At 41.6% G+C, this 11,113-nt stretch overlaps 1 protein-coding gene across 1 annotated transcript; it reads left to right on the top strand.

Annotated features, from left to right (window-relative positions):
- Window positions 1–711: 711 nt before the first annotated feature.
- Window positions 712–10,343, top strand: LOC309343625 (acidic mammalian chitinase-like). Its single transcript, XM_081865335.1, has 11 exons — window positions 712–833; window positions 2,068–2,097; window positions 2,219–2,420; window positions 3,070–3,126; window positions 4,423–4,588; window positions 5,673–5,797; window positions 7,015–7,138; window positions 7,272–7,457; window positions 8,068–8,187; window positions 8,938–9,079; window positions 9,971–10,343. Exons 1-11 carry the CDS (start codon window positions 809–811, stop codon window positions 10,249–10,251), a joined length of 1,458 nt encoding a protein of 485 aa, XP_081721461.1. The 5' UTR covers window positions 712–808; the 3' UTR covers window positions 10,252–10,343.
- The last annotated feature ends 770 nt before the right edge of the window (window positions 10,344–11,113 follow it).

Below are 11,113 nucleotides of genomic sequence, written 5' to 3' on the forward strand. Positions count from 1 at the left end.
CTTAGTTAGATTTGGAAGGAAAGAAGAAATAGGATTAGGTTAAATAATATTAAAAGTTGGAATCTTTTTTTATCCGATTGTAATGTGTTATTGAATCAAAATATTCCACTTGGAAATCTTATGGCTTGGAGTTGATTTTGAGTATGGAGAAAATGTATAAATGCTTATTTTAAATTTATATTCTAATTAAAATTGGGGAAAATATGTGCTACTGAGGATGATATGCTTTTGGGGTGAATGGAATTTGTACATGCATGCCTATGCACAGCCATAGCACTTTAATTCTTGGTGGCAGTTGATTAGAAACTGGCCTGAACCAATAATTAATTTGCTTCCCAAATAGCTGTTATCTCTCATGCCTCACTAAGGGCTCGTGGATTTGTTTCCAATGTCATTTCTCTGCAATTAAATGGTCCATTTTCAACACTGTAATTACATAAGCAAATCTTACTGATACATATGTTTGCCTTCCTTATCCAATACCCAATATCTTTGGTAAATTTTGAGTGGAAGGGTATAACAGTGATTTAGGATCTAGGATGCAAAAATAACCTTCCTCTTTCAATGCATGCCTGCTTAATCCCAAACTTAAGAAGATTGGGATGAAAGATAATATTCCAAGGTGAAGAGGACGGTCGGTATATTAATTTACTTTAGTTGTGTCTACCAATGATTACATATTAACTTTCTATTTAATTTTGGGGGGTGAGGGCATCTGAAGTCACATGTGTTCAGAAGGAGGTGGGAACTGAATGTTTCTTATAAAAAGGAAACAGAAGATGAAACAACCTAGTACACAGGTATCAAAATGGGCAAACTACTCCTTCTGACTGGTGAGTAGGACAGGCTCAACTTACCATTGAGCTGGCAAAAGTTTCCATCTCTCTGTCAATCTATCTCTTTTTGTTGTTCTCTGCCTTCATCAACACACTATTCTAGTCTGACCTAGTTTACTTTCAGGTAGTCTTTCTGTCCACGTACATCTATAGACTACCTAGCTATAGTAATTTGATGGCCGTTCTAGAAAATGTTTATAAATTGACTAGAAACTGTGATGGTTTAGGAAAAAATAGACCTCTTACTAAGAACATAAGAATAAAAACAATTTATAACAGATGTTTTTAGGCTGCATGACAAGAAATGCTTCCAACAGTAAGAACAGGCATAGATTAGAATAAGTTTTGGAATTCCTTGCTCTAGAGTTTTAAGAGACTGAGGAAAATCTCTCAGGATGTCGCTTAAGTCTCAATAATTTTTTTAATATGTGGAACTTGGGTAGGTGATCCACAATATCTTTTTACAGCAACAAATGAGTCAGGATAAAGCTACACAGTATCTCAACAACCACATATTCCCAATCTTGAATTTGCTGAGATAACGTCAATGTGGAGGGAGGACACTTGAAGGAGACAGAGGTGGACTGGTGGGGCAGATTGCTGGGCTACAACTCCCATCATCCCTGACCATTGGCAATGATGGCTGAGACTGATGGGAGCTGCAGTCCAGCAACATCTGGAATTGTTCCCCATCACTGCCTTATTTAGGAAACAGGATTTGAGGAACCCCATGTTTTCCTCATAAATGTGAATTTCCACCCGTTATATCTATGCCATTATGAAGAGGATCCCAGAATCCAAGTATTTATTTATCATACATCTAAGACAGGACCGCAGCATATAACAAACCGAATTGTCTGTCTCATCAAGCCAGTAACCATTGCTTGCAATATATCAGGACAAGCCCATGGCTTGCTTCAAAAGCTTCAGAGATCTACAACAAAACCACCTGATGAGAACACCATTGACTTAAACAGGCTTAGAAGTAATGCTGTCTCTCAAAGGAACCATGGGTGAGAAAGCCTAGGGATCTATAACAAAGTATTCTCAATTGATCAGCACCCTTAACAAACTACACTTCCCATGATTCTGTTGGGGGAAGCCATGACACTGATGCAGACAATGCAAGTTTGTAGTGTAGATCTGTTCACTGACTTGTAGTTGGGGTGAACTAAGAAATATACATGACTAGCTTTTGTGTTTGACTAACAATGGAACTTTTCTTTCATAGGTCTGGCTCTCCTGCTGCATGTGCAGCTGGGTAAGTTGTAGCAAATTTCTTTTTATTTTATTTTATTCCATAAAAAGCACTACCTAAAAGAAGCTTCTCCTCTAGTAGGAAATTTGAATGCATTGGTTGACTTTAACCTTTCAAACTGCAGGTGCATCTACCAATATTGTCTGCTACTTCACCAACTGGTGCCAGTATAGACCTGGTATTGCACGTTATATGCCCGAAGATCTTGACCCATGCCTATGTACTCATGTCATCTATGCTTTTGCGGGCATGGCAAACAACCAGATCCAGACCATCGAGTACAATGATGTGGCTCTCTACGGTGGCATCAATGGACTCAAAACCTAGTAAGATCCAGCAGTTTGACATACAACATTCAACACAAGGGGCAGAATCAAGAGAATTAATTTCTAGTGAAATAAATGGAGATTGAGTATTAAGTTTAAATCCCATGAACTTCCATGCAACTTTAGCTCCATGTTTTTCTATGGCTTACGCCTAATTTTTGCATTTCCTATTCCATTTCAATAATATACCGGTACCTGTCTTTCATATAAGCAAAAATCAGACATATATGATACAGAAGGGGAAAGAAAGTAATAACTGGGTGTGTCTGCTCCTTTCTCCAGGCAACTTTCTGCCCACTTTCACAACAGAAACACACTTTTACAATTTGCTTTCTGGTTTCTTGTAGCCCTGGACAGGCTCCCCCCTAAATTTGCTCCAAAACTCTTGCAACTCCCCAGATTCTGAGGGAGTGTAGAGAGGAATGAGAAGCAAATGTCCAATTAGATCTTGCCATCTGTTGCATTTTTATATTAACAATCGCCCTTTCTATGCAATTCTTAAAGGGTACAGGAATTCTCTTTGGATCTATCCCTACTTGTAAAGTTTGTGTAGATATTTCAATTCTTTCTTTTTAAAGACAGCCCGCTTGTAACTATTTGCATATGGTTCAGAGTCTCTTTAATGACCTTCCAAATAATTTCTTTACAGCAATCCTGACCTGAAAACCTTGCTGTCTGTTGGAGGCTGGAACTTCGGTACCCAAAAGTAAGGTCCTCTAGGAGATCCCCTCCCATATTTAGCACTAGGATGATTAGGCGAAAAAGAGGACAGAGCCCCTGTGCCTTTCATAGCTGACCAGAAGAGAGAACCTCCACAACTGCTGAAATTTCCTCTTCTACACAACTGGTGCAGGCGCTCTGTCCTCTGTTCCACCTGGACATATTGTTTAGCACCATCTCCAACCTTGCTCTACATTAGCTGTTCTATTTCCCTGGCCCATAAATTAGCACATCTAGAACTGTTTTCCCTTCTTCCAGCTCCTTAACTAGTGCAGTATGGTTCTAGATTAAAGAAGCCAAGGACAACTGTTACGTGTACAAATCTAGTCACATGTATGTAGATGTGTGTGAGAGTTGTGTATTGTGAGGGTGTTCCCTGCATCTCTCTTTTTGTTTCCAGCTCCTTGTGTGCATCTGGAAGTAGATTCCATGTTTCTGCTTCCAAGTAGTCAGAAAAAGCAACTTCCAGGGGCAGGGGGCAACTTTCATCTCACAAGATACATACACACATTTCTATACTGGATTAAATCCATAGATACATGTTTTTACCACAAGAAGGGGGCTGGATATGTTGCCAGAAACAACAGGAAAGTATCTTCAAGTCCAAACAATGAAGATTAATGTAAGCTGTTCCTCACAAGGGAGGGAACTCCGGTTCACAGCCAATGCGATTGGACTTGGACTGGAGACACTTGGGTTCAAATCCTTGCTCAGCTATGGAATTCACTGGGTGGCCTTGGGCAAGTCACTGTCACCCAGCCTAACCTATCTTGCAGGGTTGTTGAGGAGATAAAATGGGATAACTCAGTTAATATCACACTTAACACCTTTGTAGGCATGTGGGAAATTAACACGCCTTAAGAGATGTGAGGAATATTATCAGGAAGAATAAATATTTGGATTTTAAGGTTAAGTGACTGAAATCAGGGATAGCATTATGGAGCAGGAAATCAAAATCTCTAGTTCAGGGAGGGAAACCTATGACCCTCCAGCTACTGTTGGACTCCAAAACTCCCATCAACAACAGTCAGCATGGGCAATGGTCAGGGGTGACCAGAGGTGGAGACCAGCAACATCTGGAGGGCTGAAGGTTCCCCATCCCTCCTGAAGTCTGTGGAATTCAAAGCTTAACAATCTCAAAAGGCTATGCTGTTTGCAATAATCAAAGTATCTGGAGAGCACTAGGTTGGTGAAACCTAACTCAGACCATCATCAGCAGATCTAATTAAGCTCTATGGTTTCAGATTTGTAGAACTGATCATTCCGACCTTCTTCTTTGCAGGTTTTCTGACATGGTTTCCTCTGCTCAGAACCGCCAGACTTTCATTCAGTCTGCCATCTCCTTCCTGCGCAAGTACGGCTTTGATGGGTTGGATATTGACTGGGAGTACCCTGGCAACAGAGGCAGCCCCGCTGATACCCAACAACTTTTCACAGTCTTGCTCAAGGTTGGCTTCTACAATGTGCTCTCTCTGTAACTAGGTGACTAATATAGTAGTGAAAGGTTTGTTCTGGAATTTTACCCAGTGCTGTTTGTCTAGGCAATGCAATCACTAAAACAGATATAATAACACCTCCATGTCTTTAGGGTAGGATACCTTATTTCTCATTCTTTCCTGGGCTGGATCTAGACACATCAAAAAAAGTGTTTCAGGAAAATGAGTTGTGAACTTTATTATGGGAAATATAATGTAGCTGAGTACCCTGTTCGTGTTCCAATAATCTGCATCTCAGAAATATTAACAGCATTTTTGATGCTCATAGTTTGAGGCAAATCGTGGGTAGAGAGCTTCAGAAGTGGATATAGAGGGAAGTGAGACTGTGATTACAGTTTTTGATTAAATAACTGCATGAGTGGAATGACTTCTTCTTCTGCCCACTCCCCCCACCCCCTGTGCATGCCCAACACCATCCCCATCTCTACTCAGGAAAGTTAGATGGGGGACCCAGAACAGATCGGGGGGGGGGGCATTCAGAAAGCAGAGAAAGTTCCATCAAGCAAGCGGAAGTCATTCTGCTTATGCAAGGAGCTACTCAGTGCTACGTTGAATACAACCCAATTTTCTTAGTTACCCTGTGCCTTACATTCTGGAACATCACTTCATTATGTCCGCAAAGCCAAGCATTTTAAACATTTTTTTAAAACCATGACCCTGAGATTAAGAGTCTCATGCTCTACCAACCAGACAATGAAGACTTTAAGAACTCAGATAAGGGTGTGTGTGTGTTCTTAAAAGAGTAGCTTAGTGCTGGAGCTACAAATTTTCTCTTAGGAGCAAATGTCTGCACTGCTGCTCCCTTTATCCCTCCTAGTGTGCTTACTCCAGAAGCAGGGGGGAGGTTGAAAAGGATAAAAATTATTTCCCCCTTGACCACCATTCCACTCATCCATATGCACACAGGAGCAGGCACAGCAAGTCTGTAGTTTTTCCACCATCCAAACCTACCTCCTGGGGCACTTGCCCCCTCTTGCCCCCTACCCTCGATCCAGACCTGGAGTAGCTTGTGACAATTCACTTCTTCCAATAACAGGAAATGTATGAAGCTTTTGAACAGGAGGCTTCTCAAACCAACAAGCCCAGACTGTTGATCTCTGCAGCTGTGTCTGCTGGTGTGGGCACCATTGAGACTGCTTACCAGATCCCAGAGATGTCTAAGTAAGTTGCATGTGGATAGCTTGGCTCATTGTGAGCTAGCATAGACAATATGGAGGTAGCTGGCCCAATGGTTTCATTTGGTATAAGGCAGTTTCCTATGTTCCTAAGAGGTGACAGGCGTACACAGTGGAAAGACACTGGCATTGGGGTAGACTGGTCATTATGGCAATTGCATTATAGCTTAGGACTTCTGCTGCAGTGATCACCCACTATCGTAAAAGCTGAGAGCTTCTTGGGTTGGAGTGGGTGCCTCCTCACTTTGCCAAACACTAATAAAAAAAATCCAGAATATGATGGCTGGTTTCCTGGTCACATATCAGGCAAGCAGTGGTTATGTCTATAGCTCAGCACTTCAGTGAAATCTGAAATAACAAGAGCAGCAGAGATTAAACAGAGAGTACCTGCCTATCTCCATCTACTGTATCTGCCTGTGATCTTGCCTATACTTGTCAGTTCAGGAAAGAGGAAAGAATGTGACTTATGTGGCAGAGGACATGCACAGGCCAAATTATGTTTCAGCACAGAATTCTTTACATCCTTTAGCATAGTCTGAAGTAGATACATAACAGTTTATTAATGTGTGCATTGGAGCATATTACTGTGTTCCCCAGTGACAAAAACAAACATTAGCAGTAATGCTGAAGTGATTGATGAAAGTCTCTGTGTGGATCTTGTGTGTATTGCATCTATACCCTGCAAATCTCACAAATCTTGAGAGGCTGCCCCATGCTCAGTGATTGGGAACTTGGCAATATCTACATTGTATTAATATTAACAATTAAACTCTATTGCAGAAGCAAGACACTTTGCCTTCTTACTTATCAATGATTTGAATCATGAGACCAAACGAGATAGGGACCTGAGAATCACCAGAGATGGCTGAGGATATCATATAATAATGCCTCCTGGCTAGAATCCTAACCAACTGAAATCTGATACATTTTCAGGGTGAGGGGTACAAGACGACAGCATCAATGCATGCCAAATGGCCTGTTTTAAATTTGCATAAATTTAAATGAATTGTAATGTTGAATACACTGAAACTGATATATAGAAATGTGCAACAGCCATGATTCTTCCCTTTTCTCTGATAAAAGTGGCAGTGATTAGTTAGCAGAGTAAACACATATGAGGAAAGGGTCCAAAGTTTTCCTTAGAGGAAAATAAATTTCTGGACTGACATATTTGCCTATTTGCTTCCCTCACGTCCCTCCAAGGTACATGGATCTGATCAATGTAATGACTTATGACCTCAGAGGATCCTGGGAAGGTTTCACTGGTGAGAACAGCCCTCTGTATGCAGGCCCTGAAGACCAAGGCTCCTATATTTACTTCAATGTGGTAAGTGACTGAACAGAAATGAAGGGTTTCCTTTATCATCAATCATATCCTACATATTCAGCTGCTGAATATGTAGTTCAGAATTGTCCCATGATTTGCCTTCTGATTGCCTCCTCAATGTTCTTTCCACCAGGACTATGCTATGAACTACTGGAAGAAGAATGGTGCACCAGCTGAGAAGCTGATGGTGGGATTTGGAGCCTATGCTCGCACCTTCACCCTGAGCAACCCTTCTAACCATGGCCTGGATGCACCAACCTCTGGGCCAGGGAGAGGTGGGGCCTATACCCAAGCAGCTGGGACGCTGGCCTATTTTGAGGTAAAACTCTGGCACAGTACTTGCAGCAATCCTGAACATTTGTTAGTTATCATGATGTCCTGTGTTTTCATTTTTTTTTTTAAATTATAGCTTTTTATGTACTACTGATGCAGTTTTGCATCTGGACATTGCACTTGTGAGCCAATATGCACTTGTGATCCAGTTTATTTCTGTATAGTTTCATGTTCCTGTTTTTGAATGGCTGTTTATTTGTTGCTTTCTGTGCCAAGGAGCAAAATGGCCAGTTCTCGAATACAGAAAGTGTGCTGTTTTTAAACCAGCATCTGCCATCCTGGTGCTCTCCAGATGTTTTGGACTAAAAACATCCCATCAGCCTGCTTTAAACTACGGCAACGTGCAAGCCACTCTTTGCACTGTTGGAGCTGACATGGTTGGAAGGAATGAAATTTTGTGCATCTGACTTGTTTTCCTAATAAAACTCTAAGGCCAGCTATGATTTCCACATTTCTCTCCCACTCACAGCTAACAAACACTGGTATGATTTCTGGAAATGGGTGTAAAGTAGAGATAACCCAACATAGTTCAGCTAGCCTTGGGTAACTAGATCAAACACTTTCATTGGCTGAATCCAAAATATTTGTCTCCACAGGTCTGTACCTTCTTGAAGGAGGGTGCCACGGTTGTGTGGAATGCTCCCCAGGAAGTCCCTTATGCCTATAAAGGAAATCAGTGGATTGGCTATGATAACCCTAAGAGTTTTGGTATCAAGGTAAGCCTGTTTATTGTCTCCATATTCTGCCCTTAATCAGCACTCTTTTAAAATGGCCAGAGGCTCCTCCTGGAAGGCAACTTGTTTTTCTTCTCCCACCTTCCCCATTCCTATGGAGGGTCATGCCATCAAGCTTTCTTTGAAGAAACTGCAGGTTTAGACTGTGTTGAGTCTGAAAGAGCAGAGCAGAAGGATTTATAGGGAGCTCGGGAGGAACAAGCTCCCCCTACCCTCCCTTTTAGAAGCCTAATAGGGGAGTAGTATCCATTATGTTCCACCTGTATATTTATGCTCTGCCTCTATATTTGTAAAGAATATGAAAATATTACACAACATCTTAAATCTCCCATGACCTTATAGAAAGAAAACTGCACCCAAGTACACACATCCAGGAAAACAGGGGATAGTGGAACAATTATGTAGTATTTTTCCCCTAAATAAAAAATTGATTAACTGAGTTTCATGCCTCTAACAGTGCAAATCCAAGTCTGTTGTTTTTTTTATATAAGTAAACTCCACATAGTTCGGCTGGATTTTTTTCTCCAAATATGGTTAGGATTTCAGACTATCTGTTTAGGATTTATGTACTGTAATTCCTTAACCTATTTCCTGTAACTGCAGCTTTAAAAGTTACAGACCACAACTCTGGAGTATAGAGTCAGGCCGTTTATGCTCTCTATCTTAGCAGCTCAAGGGAAAGATAGCTCTGGTTCTCATTTACTACATAATGCTTAACCGTCTAACTCACAGGCTAAGTGGCTGTTGGAGAACAACTTCGGAGGAGCCATGGTCTGGGCTATTGACTTGGATGACTTCACTGGCACATTCTGCGGGGAAGGCAAATACCCCCTGATGAATGCCTTGAAAACTGGATTGGGAGTCACCACACCAAGTGAGTAGCATACTCCTGTTGGCAGGATAGAACAAAGTGCATGGCATGCCCAGAAGCCTTCATTTTGTCTGTATGTGAAATAGTGCTACTGACTCCTATTGTGTGTTCATCTCTGCCCTCTTTGGCTCATTTCTTTTGAGGCAGTATGGCTGGTCCACTACTGAAAAAGCCACTGGGTGTGATGATAATTATCTGGATTTCAGCAGATGGGAGGCAGAATTTAAGCCTTTCCTTTTCTGCTATGGTCCTTAGGAAAATCCTTCCTCTGAAGTCCTTACTTACTTTGGACACCTTCCTCTCAGTGCAAATATAGTGGACACTCGGGTTGCAAACGTGATCCATGCGAGAGGCACATTCGCAACCCACAGCATTCGCAACCCACAGCAGCGCGTCTGTGCACATGCAGGTTGCAATTCGGTGCTTCTGCGCATGTGCAAAGTGCGATTTAGCGCTTCTGTGCCTGTGCGACCCCCAAAACCTAGAAGTAACCCGTTCCAGTACTTCCGGGTTTCGACGGGTAACCCGAAAAAACGCAACCTGAAGCATTTGTAGCCCAAGGTGTGACTGTACTAGCTGAATTTTCACAATGGAGGGAAAGGTTACATTTACCCCTCTACATGGGCTGCAGTCCCAGTCATTATCCTGCATACATTCTCTGCTGGTTATATTTTTGCAAAGATGGGGTTAATGCCATGTCTAGTCTGGCCAGGGCTTCTTTTGCCATGCTCTGTTAAATTTTAAATTCTCCTTGAATGAGGTTTGTGTTTATGAGACTTTTGTTCCTCACTCCTTGTGCAGGCAATATTGAAAGATATTCCCAAAAGTCTGACTCAGTTTAAGGCAGCCTTCTGTGTTCCTAAAGTTCTAACGCCATTCTCATCTTCCTTTCAGACTGTAAGGTACCTGCAACAACCCTTGGCACTAATGCTAATCAGCCTGCCCAGGCTACAACAGCAGCCCCATCTGGTGGTGGAAGCTCTGGTGGAAGTGGAAGTGGAAGTGGAAGTGGAAGCTCTGGTGGCAACTTCTGCAACGGAAAAGCCAGTGGCCTCTACCCAGATCCCACTGACAAAAATAGCTTCTACCATTGCGTGAATGGGAAGACCTACCAACAATATTGCCAGAGTGGCCTTGTATTTGATGCCAGCTGCTCCTGCTGCAACTGGGCATGAAGAGAACAGCCAGAGTAGTACACACACCTTTCACTGCAGTCAACAGCAAGGAAAGAATTCAGCATGATAAATAAAGGTGCATTGCATTCAAATCATAGTCTGTGGTTTCTTCTGCACAAATTCCGTATCTCTTCCCTTTAAATCAAGTACTTCAATTACATTTTCTTGAAGTGCTGTAAAAAACAACCCCATACTTGGTCAAATGTGTGATTTATTTAATTTATTCATTTGCTTTGAAAACATACTGATCATTTTTACCATCCCAAAAGTGTCCAATGAAACATGCAAGAAAACTGTCAACATAGGAATATAAAACATGCTGCAAGAGAAAATCATGACAAAGATTACAATTCTGAGACCAAGTATGGAGCTCTCATGTAAATATTTAGTTAGATATAGGGAAATAAATGTAGCAGCATAGTGGTCTTGTTGGAGTCTGAAGATCACCATTTTCCTACAGTGAGGAAAAATCCTCTATTCACACACTCCACAAACTATTAAAGGTGCTACAGCATTCTTTGTTGATTTTGTTACGGCAGGCATAGTAAGGCTGTGTATATACAGTACCACATCTTCAAAGCACAGTCTTTTCCTTAAAGAATTATGGGGAGTGCAGTTTACTCCTCAGAAAGCTGCAACTCCCAGCAACCCTTAACAATCTACAATGCCCAGAATTCTTTGAGGGAAAGAATGTTATTCAAATGTGCTTTAAAGGCATAGTATGTACCCAGCTACCCCTATGGATGCTATTTCTGGGATTGTAGCAATCGGGTGACCAAATGCAATTAAATTGTTTATTCCCTCTAACTTCCCCCAACCATCAATGCTTTTCTTGACTGCCACCACAACATATAAAGACCTC

This window comes from Podarcis erhardii (genome assembly GCF_964252035.2).
Source record: "Podarcis erhardii genome assembly, chromosome: 6".
Lineage (NCBI taxonomy): Eukaryota > Metazoa > Chordata > Lepidosauria > Squamata > Lacertidae > Podarcis > Podarcis erhardii.

Bases quoted from the DNA above. Each gene is read 5' to 3' on its own strand.
- LOC309343625 (XM_081865335.1), top strand. From the start codon at position 809: ATGGGCAAACTACTCCTTCTGACTG. The intron at 3,127-4,422 runs GTAAGGTCCTCT...TCTTCTTTGCAG, and splicing joins TGGAACTTCGGTACCCAAAA to GTTTTCTGACATGGTTTCCT. The intron at 9,080-9,970 runs GTGAGTAGCATA...TCTTCCTTTCAG, and splicing joins ATTGGGAGTCACCACACCAA to ACTGTAAGGTACCTGCAACA.